The 19,751-nt window shown below is 47.5% G+C and overlaps 1 protein-coding gene across 4 annotated transcripts in view; it reads left to right on the top strand.

The window, feature by feature from the left end:
• The window catches only part of ASB5 (ankyrin repeat and SOCS box containing 5), a 164,331-nt gene extending 145,103 nt beyond the window's left edge, over nucleotides 1–19,228 (top strand). For all 4 annotated transcript variants that reach the window (XM_063920659.1, XM_063920662.1, XM_063920661.1 and 1 more), the window contains 2 exons: nucleotides 2,331–2,522; nucleotides 17,002–19,228. In XM_063920659.1, the coding sequence (XP_063776729.1) occupies nucleotides 2,331–2,522; nucleotides 17,002–17,147 (338 nt within the window). In that variant the 3' untranslated portion in view covers nucleotides 17,148–19,228. The remainder of the gene's footprint in view (nucleotides 1–2,330; nucleotides 2,523–17,001) is intronic.
• The last annotated feature ends 523 nt before the right edge of the window (nucleotides 19,229–19,751 follow it).

Genomic DNA, 19,751 nt, shown 5'->3' with positions numbered 1-19,751 from the left:
AAATCTTGGCACTTCTCTTACTGCTACATCACCAGCGGACCCATCACCAGCACCGCTACCAATGGTCCACACACTGGTACTTCCTGGCTCCCAAAATAATCTCAAAGAGCTATAAACATTCTAATTTGTTTTATGTTATTTCAGCATTGCACACACCAATATTTACACACACATCAGCAGGGCCAGATTAACAATGGGGCGGATGGAGCTCCAGCTCCAGGCCTCCACATAAAAATAGGCCCATCATCATGGCAGCATGATCACTAGCCATCTGCTGGTCACATGGTCAGTCATAAATCATAATAATTAAAATTGCATTTCTATTTTTCTCAAAAAAATTATGCTATTTTTTTATATTTTTACATATTTAGGGAGACATTGGAGCTGATAGTGTAGGGTTGTACACACCCACATGGCTCTGGCCACACCCACATAGCACTAATCACACCTCCCCCATTTCTCACAATAGGCCCTTGAATATTTTCAGCTCCAGGCCCATGTGGCCCTTAATCCGGCCCTGCACATCAGCACTCTATTTTTAACGTTTAGGCACTTTACATAGTGCTTAATCATAGGGACCAGCCCCAGCACTCAAAAAAAAAAAAAAAGTCAATAACTGTATATTAACATTGTAACTCGTACTCAGTGATTGTTGGTATAAGAGGATACAATTGCAACATATCACTCGCTATTTCAAATGCATGGACTATTGCTGAGGAATTATAATCGGCAAAAATGTTACTGTGTTGCATTCTTTATAAGTGAGATGCCATTTTACACTAATAAATCCATATGAATATAGCCACTCATATTTCAAGCAGCTGAGCACATGATTTGGGTTTTAGAGCCGTCAGCATGCAGTGTAGTACATTCCAGAGGCGTCACTCGAATGCACATGGTGCAGCGACTGCCACAACAGGAGAGCGGCTTTCCAGGATGGAGGTGTGGCTTCATGGAGGGGCATGGCTAATCATTCCGGCATCAGTTTTCTTTATTTGGGGGGACTTGGATATGCGGGCAGCCTCCAGAAACTAGCGTGTCTGCAGTGCTGGCTTCTAGAGGGTGACAGGAACCGGTTTGCTGCACGTAATGTTACAGTGCAGCACCCGGCTCATATCACTGAGCAGGAGCCGGCACTTTGGTGTCACCCCTCAGCGGGTGACACCCGGTTGCTGGCCGCACCCCCCGCACCCTCCTTGTGATGCCACTGGTACATGCTACACTCCTTTGTGCTTCACACCCCTGTGTAAGCCACCAGTTATTCTTCCTGTTTACTTCGCCAACTCTGTGTATTAAGGACATACACCCTTTTCCAGTGTGTGCGCAACAGTGCACCCTAGAGTGTAAATTAAATCCCCTTAAATTTTCCATACACCCCACTTAAAAATTCCTACTTCAACCACTGTTTGAGTCTCCCATATCCAAAATTCCAAAATACAGACTTTTTTGAAGTACACAAACATTGTATAATACACAAAAGTAATGAAACTAGTGTGTGAAATTACATTGACTGAGTGTATAAGGTGTATATGACACATAAGTACATTCTGAGTTCAGAGTTGGGTGCCATCCCCGAAATGCCTCATTATGGTATGCAAATATTTCAAATACAGAAAAACCCAATACCCAAAATACAAATTGGGCCTAATTCAGACTTGATCGTAGCTTTTGCACGGCTACGGTCAGTTACTCAGACATGCGGGGGGACGTCCAGCACAGGGCTAGTCCGCCCTGCATGTCTGGCTCTGGCACAGCGGCAATGCTTTTGTACTTAACAAGTAGCTCCCTACCAGTGCAGCTCCTGCGCGCTGGCAGGGAGCTACTCGTCACTGTTTGGGTCGCAGCGGCTGGGTATGACGTCACGCAGCCACCATGTCCCGCCCCCTGCACGGTCCGAGCACGCCTGCGTTGTCCGGCCCGCGCCCCTAAAACGGTGTCCAAATGCCACCGGCCCGCCCCCTCCACCCAGCGACCACCTCTGCCTGTCAATCAGGCAGAGGCGATCGCAGGGCTGAGATGGCCGTTGGCTGTCTGGCATGCGCCGGCGCACTGTGGCACCGGCGCATGCGCAGTTCAGACCTGATCGGCTGCTGTGTGAAAACGCACAGCAGCGATCAGGTCTGAATTAGGCCCATGGTCGCAAGCATTTTGGATATGGGAGACTAGACCTGTTTATACATACTGTACACACATATACTGTATAACATTCGCAGAACTAGAGAAAGTCAGTCTAGTTCTTAGGCTGTAAATGGGTTTTAGTCTATAAGCTTGTCTATTATGTAAACTAATTGTAACTAATCTATGTAATGTACACTGTGGGTGTCTTGTAGGTGCTAATGTACAGCAGGGAAGACATTTGGATACTCCATTACATGTTGCCGCTCAGCAGCCCAGTACAGACATTGTAAGTCTATTGTTAGACTTTGGTGCTGATATAAATGCCAGAAATATAGATTTCAAACGTCCAGTTGATGTTGCTGCTGCAAGAAGCCCGGTGGAGAGACTCCTTCTGTTGTATGAAGGTAAGTCTTTCATATGGGATTTAGTAGTTATTCTTTTATATATAAAAACATAGTTTCTCTGACGTCCTAAGTGGATGCTGGGGACTCCGTAAGGACCATGGAGGGAATAGCGGCTCCGCAGGAGACAGGGCACAAAAGTAAAAGCTTTAGGATCAGGTGGTGTGCACTGGCTCCTCCCCCTATGACCCTCCTCCAAGCCTCAGTTAGGTTTTTGTGCCCGGCCGAGAAGGGTGCAATCTAGGTGGCTCTCCTAAAGAGCTGCTTAGAGTAAAAGTTTTGTTAGGTTTTTTATTTTCAGTGAGTCCTGCTGGCAACAGGCTCACTGCATCGAGGGACTTAGGGGAGAAGAAGTGAACTCACCTGCGTGCAGGATGGATTGGCTTCTTAGGCTACTGGACACTAGCTCCAGAGGGACGATCACAGGTACAGCCTGGATGGGTCACCGGAGCCGCGCCGCCGACCCCCTTGCAGATGCTGAAGAGAGAAGAGGTCCAGAAATCGGCGGCTGAAGACTTCCCAGTCTTCTTAAGGTAGCGCACAGCACTGCAGCTGTGCGCCATTGCTCTCAGCACGCTTCACACCAACGGTCACTGAGGGTGCAGGGCGCTTGGGGGGGCGCCCTGGGCAGCAATGAAAGTACCTATGCTGACTAAAAATACATCACATATAGCCCCTGGGGCTATATGGATGTATTTAACCCCTGCCAGGTTGTCAGAAAAACGGGAGAAGAAGCCCGCCGAAAAGGGGGCGGGGCCTATTCTCCTCAGCACACAGCGCCATTTTCCCTCACAGAACTGCTGGTGGGAAGGCTCCCAGGCTCTCCCCTGCACTGCACTACAGAAACAGGGTTAAAACAGAGAGGGGGGGCATTTTTGTGGCGATATTATTACATATTAAGATGCTATAAGGGAAAACACTTATATAAGGTTGTCCCTGTAAAATTATAGCGTTTTGGTGTGTGCTGGCAAACTCTCCCTCTGTCTCCCCAAAGGGCTAGTGGGGTCCTGTCCTCTATCAGAGCATTCCCTGTGTGTGTGCTGTGTGTCGGTACGTGTGTGTCGACATGTATGAGGACGATGTTGGTGAGGAGGCGGAGCAATTGCCTGTAATGGTGATGTCACTCTCTAGGGAGTCGACACCGGAATGGATGGCTTATTTAGGGAATTACGTGATAATGTCAACAAGCTGCAAGGTCGGTTGACGACATGAGACGGCCGGCAAACCAATTAGTACCTGTCCAGGCGTCTCAAACACCGTCAGGGGCTTTAAAACGCCCATTACCTCAGTCGGTCGACACAGACACAGACACGGACACTGACTCCAGTGTCGACGGTGAAGAAACAAACGTATTTTCCATTAGGGCCACACATGTTAAGGGCAATGAAGGAGGTGTTACATATTTCTGATACTACAAGTACCACAAAAAAGGGTATTATGTGGGGTGTGAAAAAACTGCCTGTAGTTTTTCCTGAATCAGATAAATTAAATGAAGTGTGTGATGATGCGTGGGTTTCCCCCGATAGAAAATTAAAGACGCTCACACGCTTATCAAAACAAGTGGCGTTACCGTCTCCAGATACGGCCGCCCTCAAGGAGCCAGCTAATAGGAGGCTGGAAAATATCCTAAAAAGTATATACACACATACTGGTGTTATACTGCGACCAGCGATCGCCTCAGCCTGGATGTGCAGCGCTGGGGTGGCTTGGTCGGATTCCCTGACTGAAAATATTGATACCCTTGACAGGGACAGTATTTTATTGACTATAGAGCATTTAAAGGATGCATTTCTATATATACGAGATGCACAGAGGGATATTTGCACTCTGGCATCAAGAGTAAGTGCGATGTCCATGTCTGCCAGAAGATGTTTATGGACACGACAGTGGTCAGGTGATGCAGATTCCAAACGGCACATGGAAGTATTGCCGTATTAAGGGGAGGAGTTATTTGGGGTCGGTCCATCGGACCTGGTGGCCACGGCAACAGCTGGAAAATCCACCTTTTTACCCCAAGTCACATCTCAGCAGAAAAAGACACCGTCTTTTCAGCCTCAGTCCTTTCGTCCCCATAAGGGCAAGCGGGCAAAAGGCCAGTCATATCTGCCCAGGGGTAGAGGAACGGAAGAAGACTGCAGCAGGCAGCCCCTTCCCAGGAACAGAAGCCTTCCACCGCTTCTGCCAAGTCCTCAGCATGACGCTGGGGCCGTACAAGCGGACTCAGGTGCGGTGGGGGGGGTCATCTCAAGAGTTTCAGCGCGCAGTGGGCTCACTCGCAAGTGGACCCCTGGATCCTACAAGTAGTATCCCAGGGGTACAGATTGGAAATTCGAGACGTCTCCCCCTCGCAGGTTCCTGAAATCTGCTTTACCAACGTCTCCCTCCGACAGGGAGGCATTATTGGAAACAATTCACAAGCTGTATTCCCAGCAGGTGATAATCAAAGTACCCCTCCTACAACAAGGAAAGGGGTATTATTCCACACTATTTGTGGTACTGAAGCCAGACGGCTCGGTGAGATCTATTCTAAATCTGAAATCTTTGAACACTTACATACAAAGGTTCAAATTCAAGATGGAGTCACTCAGAGCAGTGATAGCGAACCAGGAAGAAGGGGACTATATGGTGTCCCTGGACATCAAGGATGCTTACCTCCATGTCCCAAATTGCCCTTCTCACCAAGGGTACCTCAGGTTCGTGGTACAGAACTGTCACTATCAGTTTCAGACGCTGCCGTTTGGATTGTCCACGGCACCCCGGGTCTTTACCAAGGTAATGGCCGAAATGATGATTCTTCTTCAAAGAAAAGGCGTCTTAATTATCCCTTACTTGGACGATCTCCTGATAAGGGCAAGGTCCAGAGAACAGTTGGAGGTCGGAGTAGCACTATCTCAAGTAGTTCTACGACAGCACGGGTGGATTCTAAATATTCCAAAATCGCAGCTGATTCCGACGACACGTCTGCTGTTACTAGGGATGATTCTGGACACAGTCCAGAAAAAGGTGTTTCTCCCGGAGGAGAAAGCCTGGGAGTTATCCGAGCTAGTTAGGAACCTCCTAGAACCAGGCCAAGTGTCAGTGCATCAATGCACAAGAGTCCTGGGAAAAATGGTGGCTTCTTACGAAGCGATTCCATTCGGCAGATTTCACGAAAGAATTTTTCAGTGGGATCTGCTGGACGAATGGTCCGGATCGCATCTTCAGATGCATCAGCGGATAATCCTGTCTCCAAGGACAAGGGTGTCTCTTCTGTGGTGGCTGCAGAGTGCTCATCTACTAGAGGGCAGCAGATTCGGCATTCAGGACTGGGTCCTGGTGACCACGGATGCCAGCCTGAGAGGCTGGGGAGCAGTCACACAGGGAAGAAATTTCCAAGGAGTGTGGTCAAGTCTGGAGACTTCTCTCCACATAAATATACTGGAGCTAAGGGCAATTTACAATGCTCTGAGCCTAGGAAGACCTCTGCTTCAAAGTCAACCGGTGCTGATCCAGTCGGACAACATCACGGCAGTCGCCCACGTAAACAGACAGGGCGGCACAAGAAGCAGGAGGGCAATGGCAGCAAGGATTCTTCGCTGGGCAAAAAATCATGTGATAACACTGTTAGCGGTGTTCATTCCGGGAGTGGACAACTGGGAAGCAGACTTCCTCAGCAGGCACGACCTCCACCCGGGAGAGTGGAGACTTCATCTGGAAGTCTTCCACATGATTGTGAACCGTTGGGAAAGACCAAAGGTGGACATGATGGCGTCCCGTCTGAACAAAAAACTGGACAGGTATTGCGCCAGGTCAAGAGACCCTCAGGCAATAGCTGGAATGCTCTGGTAACACCGTGGGTGTACCAGTCGGTGTATGTGTTCCCTCCTCTGCCTCTCATACCCAAGGTACTGAGAATTATAAGAAGGAGGGGAGTAAGAACTATACTCGTGGCTCCGGATTGGCCAAGAAGGACTTGGTACCCGGAACTTCAAGAGATACTAAGAAGGGACTTGCTTCAGCAAGGATCATGTCTGTTCCAAGACTTACCGCGGCTGCGTTTGACGGCATGGCGGTTGAACGCCGGATCCTAAGGGAAAAAGGCATTCCGGAAGAGGTCATCCCTACCCTGGTCAGAGCCAGGAAGGAGGTGACCACACAACATTATCACCGCATTTGGCGAAAATATGTTGCATGGTGTGAGGCCAGGAAGGCCCCCACGGAGGAATTTCAACTCGGTCGATTCCTACATTTCCTGCAAACAGGAGTGTCTATGTGCCTCAAATTGGGGTCCATTAAGGTTCAAATTTCGGCCCTGTCGATTTTCTTCCAGAAAGAATTGGCTTCAGTTCCTGAAGTCCAGAAGTTTGTCAAGGGAGTACTGCATATACAACCCCCTTTTGTGCCTCCAGTGGCACTGTGGGATCTCAACGTAGTTCTGGGATTCCTCAAATCACATTGGTTTAAACCGCTCAAATCTGTGGATTTGAAATATCTCACATGGAAAGTGACCATGCTGTTGGCCCTGGCCTCGGCCAGGCGAGTGTCAAAATTGGCGGCTTTATCCTGTAAAAGCCCTTATCTGATTTTCCATTCGGACAGGGCGGAATTGAGGACTCGTCCCCAGTTTCTCCCTAAGGTGGTGTCAGCGTTTCACCTGAACCAGCTTATTGTGGTACCTGCGGATACTAGGGACTTGGAGGACTCCAAGTTGCTAGATGTTGTCAGGGCCCTGAAAATATATGTTTCCAGGACGGCTGGAGTCAGGAAAACTGACTTGCTGTTATCCTGTATGCACCCAACAAACGGGGTGCTCTTGCTTCTAAGCAGACGATTGCTAGTTGGATGTGTAGTACAATTCAGCTTGCACATTCTGTGGTAGGCCTGCCACAGCCAAAATATGTAAATGCCCATTCCACAAGGAAGGTGGGCTCATCTTGGGCGGCTGCCCGAGGGGTCTCGGCTTTACAACTTGGCCGAGCTGCTACTTGGTCAGGGGCAAACACGTTTGCAAAATTCTACAAATTTGATACCCTGGCTGAGGAGGACCTGGAGTTCTCTCATTCGGTGCTGCAGAGTCATCCGCACTCTCCCGCCCGTTTGGGAGCTTTGGTATAATCCCCATGGTCCTTACGGAGTCCCCAGCATCCACTTAGGACGTCAGAGAAAATAAGAATTTACTTACCGATAATTCTATTTCTCGTAGTCCGTAGTGGATGCTGGGCGCCCATCCCAAGTGCGGATTGTCTGCAATACTCGTACATAGTTATTGTTAAACAAAAATCGGGTTATTATATTGTTGTGAGCCATCTTTTCAGAGGCTCCGCTGTTATCATGCTGTTAACTGGGTTCAGATCACAGGTTGTACAGTGTGATTGGTGTGGCTGGTATGAGTCTTACCCGGGATTCAAAATCCTTCCTTATTGTGTACGCTCGTCCGGGCACAGTATCCTAACTGAGGCTTGGAGGAGGGTCATAGGGGGAGGAGCCAGTGCTCACCACCTGATCCTAAAGCTTTTACTTTTGTGCCCTGTCTCCTGCGGAGCCGCTATTCCCTCCATGGTCCTTACGGAGTCCCCAGCATCCACTACGGACTACGAGAAATAGAATTATCGGTAAGTAAATTCTTATTTTTATTTATACACATAATCATGAAGTAGAAAAATAAAGTTTCCTATAATGTACAGTATATTTTATATTAGATGTAGATGCATATGAAAACTCAGTCTGAACCATGATTTTTTTTATTGAAAATATCTTAATTAAAATCCAGTTGTAATAATAGGATTTTGATAACCTACCGGTAAATCCTTTTCTCCTAGTCCGTAGAGGATGCTGGGGACGACATCAAGACCATGGGGTATAGACGGGATCCACAGGAGACATGGGCACTCCAAAGATTTTTAATTGGGTGTGAACTGGCTCCTCCCTCTATGCCCCTCCTCCAGACCTCAGTTGTAGGAACTGTGCCCAGGGAGACTGACATTTCGAGGAAATGAATTACTTAACTAGTGGTGAGATATCTACCAACTCACACCCTTAACCATGCCGCACACATCGCATTCAACATGACACACGCCAAAAGGCATGAACTAATTGCAGCAACATGCTGAAACCAAGATAACACAACTTGTGTAACGGTAATAACTAAACTGCAGGTAAAGTACGCACTGGGACGGGCGCCCAGCATCCTCTATGGACTAGGAGAAAAGGATTTACCGGTAGGTTATCAAAATCCTATTTTCTCATACGTCCTAGAGGATGCTGGAGACGATATCAAGACCATGGGGTCTATACCAAAGCTCCAGTACGGGCGGGAGAGTGCGGATGACCCTGCAGCACCGATTGACCAAACTTTAGGTCCTCATCGGCCAAGGTGTCAAACTTGTAGAACTTAGCAAATGTGTTTGAACCTGACCAAGTAGCTGCTCGGCAAAGTTGTAATGCCGAGACCCCCCGGGCAGCCGCCCAGGATGAGCCCACCTTCCTAGTGGAGTGGGCCTTTACCGACGTCGGTAACGGCAATCCAGCCGTAGTATGAGCTTGCTGAATCGTATTTCTAATCCAACGTGCAATAGTCTGCTTGGAAGCAGGACAGCCAATCTTGTTGTGATCATACAGGACAAACAGAGCCTCTGTTTTCCGTATACGAGCTGTTCTAGCAACATAGATTTTCAAAGCTCTAACCACATCTAGAGACTTTGAACAGTGAATGTGTCAGTAACTACTGGCACCACAATAGGTTGGTTTATGTGAAAAGCAGAAACCACCTTTGGAAGAAAATGTTGGCGAGTTCGCAACTCTGCCCTATCTTCATGTAAAATCAGTTAAGGGCTCTTGTGAGACAAGGCCCCCAATTCCGACACCCGCCTTGCGGATGCCAATGCCAAAAGCATCGCCACTTTCCAAGTGAGAAACTTCAACTCTATCTTTTGTAGAGGCTCAAACCAATGCGATTGAAGGAACTGCAATGCCACGTTAAGGTCCCATGGTGCCACTGGAGGCACGAATGGAGGCTGGATGTGCAGAACCCCTTTCACGAAGGTCTGAACCTCTGGAAGAGAGGCCAATTGTTTTTGGAAGAACACTGACAAGGCCGAAATCTGGACCTTGATTAATCCCAATCGTAGGCCCGTCTCCACACCATCCTGCAAAAAATGGAGAAAACTCTTCCATAGGAGCTTTCTTGGATTCACACCAAGACACATATTTTCTTCAAATATGGTGGTAATGTTTTGACGTTACTCCCTTTCTGGCCTGAATAAGGGTGGGGATGACCTCCTTAGGAATACCCTTCCTGGCTAGGATACGGCGCTCAACAGCCATGCCGTCAAACGTAGCCGCGGTAAGTCTTGATACACACACGGCCCCTGCTGCAGCAGGTCCTCCCGAGGAGGAAGAGGCCGAGGATCTCCTATGAGTTACTGCTGAAGATCTGGGTACCAAGCCCTTCTTGGCCAGTCTGGGGCAATGAAGATTGCTTGAACCCTTGTCTGTCTTATGATCCTGAGTACTTTTGGGATCAGCGGAAGTGGAGGGAAAACATACACTGACGGAAACACCCACTGGGTCACCAGTGCATCCACTGCTACTGCTTGAGGGTCTCTCGACTTGGAACAGTATCTCTGAAGCTTCTTGTTGAGACGAGATGCCATCATGTCTATTTGAGGAACTCCCCAAAGACTTGTCACCTCTGCGAAGACTTCTTGGTGGAGGCCCCACTCTCCTGGATGGAGATCGTGTCTGCTGAGGAAGTCTGCTTCCCGGTTGTCTACTCCCGGAATGAATATTGCCGAATATTGTAGATGTTCTTCTGCCCAGCGGAGGATTTTTGTCGCCTCTGCCATTGCCGCTCTGCTTTTCGTTCCGCCCTGCCTGTTTATGTATGCGACTGCTGTTACATTGTCCGCCTGGATCTGCACGGGACGGTCTTGAAGAAGATGTACCGCTTGTTGAAGGCCGTTGTAAATGGCTCTTAGCTCCAGCACGTTTATGTGAAGGCAGGCTTCCTGTTGTGACCAACGTCCCTGGAAGTTTTCTCCCTGAGAGACTGCTCCCCAGCCTCGAAGACTTGCATCCGTGGTTACTAGGACCCAGTCCTGAATCCCGAACCTGCGTCCCTCTACAGGTGAGAGCTGTGCAACCACCACAGGAGCGAAATCCTGGTTTTTGATGACAGGATTATCTTTCTGTGCATGTGTAGGTGTGACCCCGACCACTTGTCCAACAGGTCCCACTGGAATACTCTGGCATGGAACCTGACAAACTGTATGGCCTCGTAGGCCTCCACCATCTTCCCCAACAACCGAATGCACTGATGGATCAGCACACTTGATGGTTTCAATATCTGTTTTACCATTTTCTTGATTTCCAGAGCCTTTTCCAGCGGAAGAAATACTCTCTGAACTTCTGTGTCCAGAATCATCCCGAGGAAAGACATTCTTGTCGTCGGTTCCAACTGTGACTTTGGGTAATTTATGATCCACCCGTGTTGTTGGAGTATTGACAGGGAGAGGGATATGTTTTGTAATAACTGCTCCCTGGATCTCGCCTTTATCAGGAGGTCATCCAGATAAAGGATTATATTAACTCCTTTCTGACGAAGGAGGACCATCATCTCCGCCATCACCTTGGTGAATACCCTCGGCCCCGTGGAGAGACTGAAAGGTAACGTCTGGAATTGGTAATGGCAATCCTGAATCATGAATCTCAGATAAGCCTGGTGAGGAGGATAAATGGGAACATGCAGGTAAGCATCCTTTATGTCCACCGAACTAAGTTGTCCCCCTCCTCCAGACTGGCAATCACTGGCCGAAGTGATTCCATCTTGAACTTGAACCTTGTCAGGAAGAAATTCAGATCTTTTAGATTTAGGATCGGTCTGACCGAGCCGTCCGGCTTCGGAACAACAAAGAGGCTTGAATAAAAACCCCACCCTTGTTGTGACAACAGTACCAGGACTATAACCTGGTCTTGACATAATTTTTGGATTGCCGCTGTTACTGCTTCTCTCTCTGGCGGAGAAGCTGGTAAGGTCGATTTGAAAAATCGGCATGGGGAACGTCTTGAAATTCTAGTTTGTATCCCTGGGATACTATTTGCAACACCCAGGGATCCAGGCCAGACAGAATCCAATCCTGGCTGAAGAGTTTGAGACGTGCCCCCACCCGAGCGGCCTCCCGCAAGGGAGTTCCAGCGTCATGCTGGGGATTTGGCAGAATTAGGGGTAGACTTCTGCTCTTGGGAACCTGGAGCCGGTGTGGGCTTCTTTACCCTTCCCCTTCCCCTACCTGCAAAGAAGGGGGAACCTCTCGCCTTTTTGTATTTATTGGGCCGAATGGACTGCATTTGCGGGTGATAGGTCTTTTTTGCCGGTGCAGGTGCAGAGGGCAAAAATGTTGATCCAGACCATCGCCAAATAAGGCCTCACCTTTATATGGGAGAGCCTCCATGTTTCTTTTGAAATCTGCATCCGCGTTCCACTGGCGAATCCATAACGCCCGCCTAGCCGATACTGCCATGATAGCGGCTTGTGAACTCAAGAGTCCAATATCCTTCATTGCTTCCAGCATGTAGGCGGCAGCATCCTTGATATTCCCTAACTTAAGGAGTATCTCATCTTTATCAATCGTGTCAATTTCTGATGACACGCTTTCTGACCATTTTTCAATAGCGCGACTCACCCATGCGCAGGCAATAGTGGGCCTGAGCAGTGTACCATTGGTAACATAAATGGATTTCAATGTCGTTTCCATTTTGCGGTCTGCCGGCTCTTGAAGAGAAGTCGTGCCAGGAGCAGGGAGAATTACCTTCTTTGTCAACCTGGAAAGTGCACTGTTTAACACAGGGGGTGACTCACATTTTTTCCTGTCTTCAACCGCGAAAGGATAAGCTATGTGAATTCTTTGGGGAATACAATTTTTTTATCAGGATTCACCCACATCCCTTCAAACAGAGCATTTAGTTTGTGTGAAGGAGGGAACGTGACTTTGGATTTCTTTTCCTTACATAATAAGCTTTCTCCTGAGGTACAGGAGTGCTTTCTGTAACCTCCAACACGTCCCTTATAGCCACAATCATATATTGTATACTTTTTGCCAATTTATGATCTATCTCTCTGGATTCACTATTGTCGACACAAGAATCAGAATCCGTGTCGGTATCAGTGTTTACAACATTTGCAAATGGTCTCTTATGTAACCCAGAGGGGCTGCCCGCATAAGGAATAACAGCATCCTGAAAAATCACATCTTCCACAGATTTTCTCCAGCATGCAGCCTTAGATTCAGACTTATCTAATCTACGGTTAATCAGATGCATACTGTCACGTAGCTCTTTCACCCATGCAGGCTCTTGGTGTGCCAGTAGCGCCACCACATTACAACTCTGTGTCCCTAAAATGGCTTCCTCCGGGGAGGAACTCCCTGCCTCAGACATGCCTCACATGTGTACACCACACTCACAGACACACTGGGACTTATTTTGGGGACAGACCCACAGTAAAATCTGTCAGAGGGACACAGGATAGGAGCAGCCAGTTCACAAACCCAGCGCCAGTATTGCCTGTGAACACAGTATGTCCACAGCCCAAAAACGCTTTTAAATAGTAATACAGGTTGAGTATCCCTTATCCAAAATGCTTGGGACCAGAGGTATTTTGGATGTCGGATTTTTCCGTATTTTGGAATAATTGCATACCATAATGAGATATCATGGTGATGGGACCTAAATCTAAGCACAGAATGAATTTGTGTTTCATATACACCTTATACACACAGCCTGAAGGTCATTTTAGCCAATATTTTTTATAACTTTGTACATTAAACAAAGTGTGTCTACATTCACACAATTCATTTATGTTTCTAATACACCTTATACACACAGCCTGAAGGTCATTTAATACAATATTTTTACTAACTTTGTGTATTAAACAAAGTTTGTGTACATTGAGTCATCAAAAAACAAAGGTTTCACTATCTCACTCTCACTCAAAAAAGTCCGTATTTCGGAATATTCCATATTTCGGAATATTCGGATATGGGATACTCAACCTGTATACACTATCAAATGCACCATAATCGCTTTGTGCCCCCCCCCCCCTTTATAGCACCCTGTACTTGACAGAAGTGAAGGAGAGGACCAGCGTGTTCTCTGCAGCCTGAGGGGAGAGAGAAAATGGTGCTGAGTAGTGTGCTGGCTGCCTGAGGAAGAAGCTCCGCCCCTCAGTATCCATGACAATATTTATACTGGCGGGGGTAGGGCTGTGCAGCAGCATCTTATGCCCCCTTTTAGCCAGTTTGAGGTTAGCCAGTTTGAGGTATTTTTCTTGCTGCCCAGGGCGCCCCAACGCGCGCCCTGCACCCTGCAGTGCCTGTGTGTGGGCAGCAATGGCGCGCTGCTCTCCCGCCAGCCGCGCCGCACCTCAGCCGTCACTTATTTGATTGAAGATCATTCTTCTCATACTCACCTGTCTTCTGACTTCTGGCTCTGTGAGGGGGGTGACGGCGTGCTGTGGAAGTGAGCATCTAGACACGGCTAGCGTTCAGTTCCCTTCAGGAGCTAATGGTGTCCTGTCAGCCAGAAACAGAGCCATGAAACTCTGAGGAAGTTGGTTCTGCTTCTTCCCCCTCAGTCCCATAAAGCAGGGAGTCTGATGCCAGCAGATCTCCCTGAAAATAAAAAACCTAACATAAGTCTTTTCAGAGAAACTCAGTAGAGCTCCTCAGAGTGCATCCAGTCGACCTGGGCACATTTCTGAAACTGGGGTCTGGAGGAGGGGCATAGTGGGAGAAGCCAGTTCACACCCAATGAAAAGTCTTTGGAGTGCCCATGTCTCCTGCGGATCCCGTCTATACCCCATGGTCTTGATGTCGTCCCCAGCATCCTCTAGGACGTATGAGAAAATAGGTTGACCAGCAGTCCTATTATTTTTACATTTTGTATCATGGGCCTAATTCAGACCTTATTGCTGTTGTGCGAAATCGTACAGCGGACGATTAACGAATGACTGCGCATGCGTACGGATTGTATTGTGCACTTGCGAGGCCACAGGCACAAGAATCCTGCGTCTTTTTTGATCGCTAGGCGATTGCAGGCTGATTGACAGGTAATGGACGTTTGTGGGTGGTAACTGACCGTTTTCTGGGAGTGTCAGGAAAAACGAAGGCATGGCCAAGCGTTTTCAGGGGGGACGTCAGCTCCGGCTTGATCAGCCTGTTTCTTTCGCACTGTAGGAGTAAGTCCTGGGCTACACACAGGCAGCACAGACTGGAAAAATCATTCGATGGTGAGTTACGAACGGATTTGCAGCTGGGCGGCATTTGCAAAACTTTTTTGCATGGCGTACGCAGACTTGCACGGGGCGGATTTTTACTCTGTCTGGGCAGCGACTATTCGATCTCAGACCTCTGCAAATTCGCAGAGGTGCAATCAGGTCTGAATTAAGCCCCATGTTTGTAAAATCTGCATAAAATCTGCAATTTCAGCTGTACATTTCTTTGCAGGCCAATGTGAATATAAATTGTGTTATGAAAAGGGAGTGTCTGAGAATTGTATGTGTTTATATTTACAAACAATGTAGGCTTTTGTGTAGCACACATTAACAAATTGCTTCCCCTGTATTCCCTTATGCAAAGGAAGCCATCTTAGGTCGCTGCTCATCTTGAAGGTCTGTCCAGTGTCCTGCTGTTTACAAAGGTAGTGCACCAAACCCAAACATGATAGTGGTAGGACAGACTTTTAAGATAAGCAACTATCCTGCGGCCAAGTGTGTCCACCACAGGCAGTACACCGAAGCCAAATCTGCTTCCATGACATTACGCAGGGGCATAACTAGAACTGTGTGAGCCCCATAGCAAAATCTTGGAAGGGCCCAGCCCAGCCCCCCTCCCCTCCCCCCCCCCCCCCCCCCCCCCCCCTCTTGTCTTGGCACTACAATGAGAGAGAGAGGGAGAGTGAGCAGGAGAGAGGGAGGTGGAGTGAGCAGGAGGGGAAGTGAGCAGGAGAGAGAGATTGAGGGGGAATGAGCAGGAGAAAGAGGGAGGGCGAGATAGCAGAAGAGAGAGGGAGGGGGAGTGAGCAGGAGAGAGAGAGAGAGAGAGAGGAGAGATTGAGGGGGAATGAGCAGGAGAGGGAGGGAGGGGGAGTGAGCGGAAGAGAGAGAGGGGGGTGAGCAGGAGAGAGGGAGGGGGAGAGAGAGAGGGAGTGAGCAGAAGAGAAAGGGAAGCGGAGAGAGCAGGAGAGAGGGGGAGGGAGCAGGAGAGAGAGGGGAGGGGGGTGAGCAGGAGAGGGGGAGAGGGAGTGAGCAGGAGAGGGGGAGAGAGAGACAGTAGGAGTGAGCAGGAGAGAGGGAGGGGGGAGTGAGCAGTAGGGAGAGAGAGGAGAGAGGGGGAGTGAGCAGGAAAGAGAGGGAAAGAATGGGAGTGAGCATACAGTATAATCAACACCACTCAGCAGGGACACTGACTCACCCAACCCGGTTAACTGCAGGATGCACTGTGGGAGGACAGGACACTGTGGCGTAGGACAGGACGCTTCACAAGAAAGCAGGCCACCTCCATGGAGGAGCGGAGCTTAGTGTGGCCAGGGGCAGAGTTTTGTGTGACCAGGGGCCTCTTCCTCTGGTGACACATATTTAGGGATGGCCATCGGTGGGGTGATAAGTAACCATCGATGGTACACAAACCATCTATGGTAAACCATCAATGGTTTGCACCACTCGATGGCCACCACTGAAAGCTGCTGGCTGATCCGCAGACCAATGAAAAACCAGGGGTGGGGATTAGTGGGGGCGGGGCTATGAGCCATGTCCCGCCACCACATTAGAAAAAAAAAGTATTTGGTTATACCTTTCCATCCATTTTGAGTCATCTATGGTCGATGGCCATCCCTACACATATTTGGGTGGTCGATGAGGGGGTGGAGCTAATCACAGCTGGGGTGGAGTTTCATGTGACCAGGGAGCTCCTCCTTTGGTGACACATCTTCAGGTGGCTGGGGGGCTGGGCTTAGCGTGGCCGGTGGGCCGGAACTTCAGTGGACAGTGACAGCACTTAGAGAGGCCCAGCAGGTGGTAAGAGCCAGCGCCAGCAGTCCTCCAAACCTCCGTCACAGGCCTTATAGTTGACTGGGTACAGGGGGAGCAGCGGGTTGTTACCTTACTTATTGAACCACCCTTGTATTTAACAATTGGTGTTCCATCTTATCCAGAGTAAATGACTGGGTTTTGCCATGAATCATCAAATGTATGTGAAAAGTGTATGCTAACTTTGCAAATAATACCTGATACTTCTCTCACCAGCCAGGCTGTGGACATATACAGTATGTGCTGTCCTGTTGGGATGCTAAATCATTCTAATGCAACTTATTAATGCCTATGGTTAACATTCAATATTTTTATTACATTAATTTTCAATAAACAATACTTCTGGTCACTATATTTTACCAATGATGACCTGAAAATGACTCATATTACATAACTAATACTCTCATATTTGTTTTCTTTTAGCTAATCCATGTACGCTATGTCAGCTGTGCCGACTCCATATTCGAAGTTGCATTGGACAATCTAGATTACATCTTATTCCACACCTGCAGTTACCAACTGTGCTGAAAAATTTCTTACAATATCGGGAAAGTATTAGGAACTTTTAATGTTTCTGTAAATGTGTACAGTAGGTCAGTGCTGTAAAATCACTTTACCTTTAGCAAAATATGTCACTGATAGTTAGCTCAATGCCTCACAAAGTAACATTTTGCACTTATACTTGTATAGAATATTTTAACTGTAATGAACTTTATGTGTGTGTGTGGTGTTATGTTATGTGGGTATATACAAGTAATACAATACGTTCAAAAAGTTACAGCTCCTGAATTTTTATTTGGAAACATTCAATAGCTGTAGCATTCCAGATTGCTGCGTCTGAAGCAGTGTTAATGCATTTCCAGAGGACAAGTCCCATCATCTTCCACAGCTAAATGGTTTTAACACTTCAAATGTCCTCAATAAAGATGGGTACACACTTTTACGATGACTCTGCTGATCAGGTTACCCTCCCCATCAGCAGAGCCGTGTGTCCCCAGCTTGACCTGCTATCAGCCTCCTCACAGGCCCGTACATACTGTATTCACTTTGCTAGAAGGAGCTCAGTGTATACGGCCGTCTATGGGATGGGGAGGTTGGCCCGATCCTTGCGTTGCAGGAGTGTCATAAGCCGTTTATCAGCTAATGCTCCTACAACAGACCTGCATACACACCATATTTGCCGATATTTTGGCAGCCAGCTCAGCATGGCAGAAGGTGTGGTGGAGCATACTGGGGGTGTGGCCACGGGGGGTGGTGATGCTGAGTAGTGGCGGTGTGGGAGCATGTCATCTGTGGGGGTTTGCAGGCAGGCGGCAGCTGGCCGGGAGACTTGCCCACTCTTCAGGGGGGCCGGGAGCACCACCTGATTTTCCGGAGCCTCCCAGCCATTCCGGGAGAGTAGGCAAGTCTAATACACACCTATACAATTGTCAGCCCGTTCACCTGATATCGGATGATCAGCTAATGGATTGTATAGATCTGTACCCTGGTTAAGATGGGTTTACCGCTGTATGATCTTTGCACTAGTTGTTACAAATTAAAACTGTAAATAATTTAAAGGGGCTCGCTATACAAATGATCAGATTACCCTGCCATTCTACTGAGTACTCCCCATAATAATAATAATAACTGTGTGTTAATCATAAAAAAGAGTTTGTTGATACTTTTTAAGAAGAATAGAAGAAATTACCGTAAATTACTGTAATTGCTATATGGAGGTATAGCACACATTAAAATTGGGACACAAACATCTGATGGAAATCACCGGTTGGTACGCGCTATCCTTCGTGGTATCATTACAGTATATTTTATGGCATTTCTTATATAGACAGATAACATTTTCGTTAACTAAGGGCCTGATTTAGAGATGTACACAGTGTCGATATACAGTATGGTGTGGAGCAATTATTGCCACTGTGCATGCATCAGAGTCGCACTGCGCATATGTTGCGATGGTCCTAGGTCCGCGGTCACAGGGAGGATTCATTCACAAAGTGCTTGACACTAAGGGACCGTTTGTGGAAGGTAATGGTGGAGTGGTGACTTATGCAGCCATTTCAGCTGCGTCACAGCTTGTGACTGCGATACTGTAAACAGTTACAATGACTCCTGTATGACCCCAGGGTTAGCCAGAAGGTCACTGTTTGACTGCTGTACACCCGATGGTTGCGTCTTTGTATGCAAATGGCGGTTCAGAGACACCACTAGTGGGTGCAGAGGTACATATTCTGGTGGCTGCAACATTTGCATATTTTCGCACAGTCGCTGCGCACAAATTCTCAGCTGCGGTGGCATTAGTGTACATCAACGAATCAGGGCCTGCATTGTAGAGCATATGGGTAAGCTTCATTATTTTATTATAATATCAATTATAACATTATTCAAAAATCAGTCACTACAAAATTGTGGGTGACATATCCACTTGCTCTGCAATATCCATATGCAAATGTACAATAATCTATGCAACCCAAACAGCACTGCCTATTCTATGTCGAATCCTCCATTGTGTTGAATAACCTCAATGCAGAAGCACTTTCTATGTAAATGTACTTGTATTCTGATGATGATGATGATGATGATGATGATGATGATTCTCATTGGATGAAAGTTCAGTGTTCACTTTATCATTTAATAAATACATATATAAATATTTATCTGCCTTTTTTCTGTAGAAAGATAAACACACAAATGTTCATGTTCATATGAGACACATAGGGGGATATTCAGTTGTTTAAAAAGCCACAATTGTTTAAAAAGCCAGTTGGGTGTCTGTTTTTTCTAATAGACAGGAAAAAACAGACACCCAACCGACATTTCAAACACTTGAATTCCCCCCATAGATTTAACATAGTGGGGTAAATGCAATAGGGTGCGGCACGCTGGTGGTGGAGATTGTGTGAGAATGCCCGTATTTTTAAAGCGCCAATCATTTACAAATTGGTTTTGACTTGTAAGTGATTGTGGCTTTAAAAATATTCCTCACCGCAGAACTTTCTAATTTAGAAGATGAGGAGAGCGCGTAATGGGGGTAATTCCAAGTTGATCGCAGCAGCAAATTTGTTAGCAGTTGGGCAAAACCATGTGCACTGCAGGAGGGGCAGATATAACATGTGCAGAGAGAGATAAGATTTGGGTGGGGTGTGTTCAATCTGCTATCTAAATTGCAGTGTAAA

This window comes from Pseudophryne corroboree, chromosome 1, assembly GCF_028390025.1.
Source record: "Pseudophryne corroboree isolate aPseCor3 chromosome 1, aPseCor3.hap2, whole genome shotgun sequence".
In the NCBI taxonomy this organism is placed as follows: domain Eukaryota; kingdom Metazoa; phylum Chordata; class Amphibia; order Anura; family Myobatrachidae; genus Pseudophryne; species Pseudophryne corroboree.
Note: the sequence above shows the minus strand (reverse complement) of the source record. Positions and strands in the feature narration are given on the sequence as shown.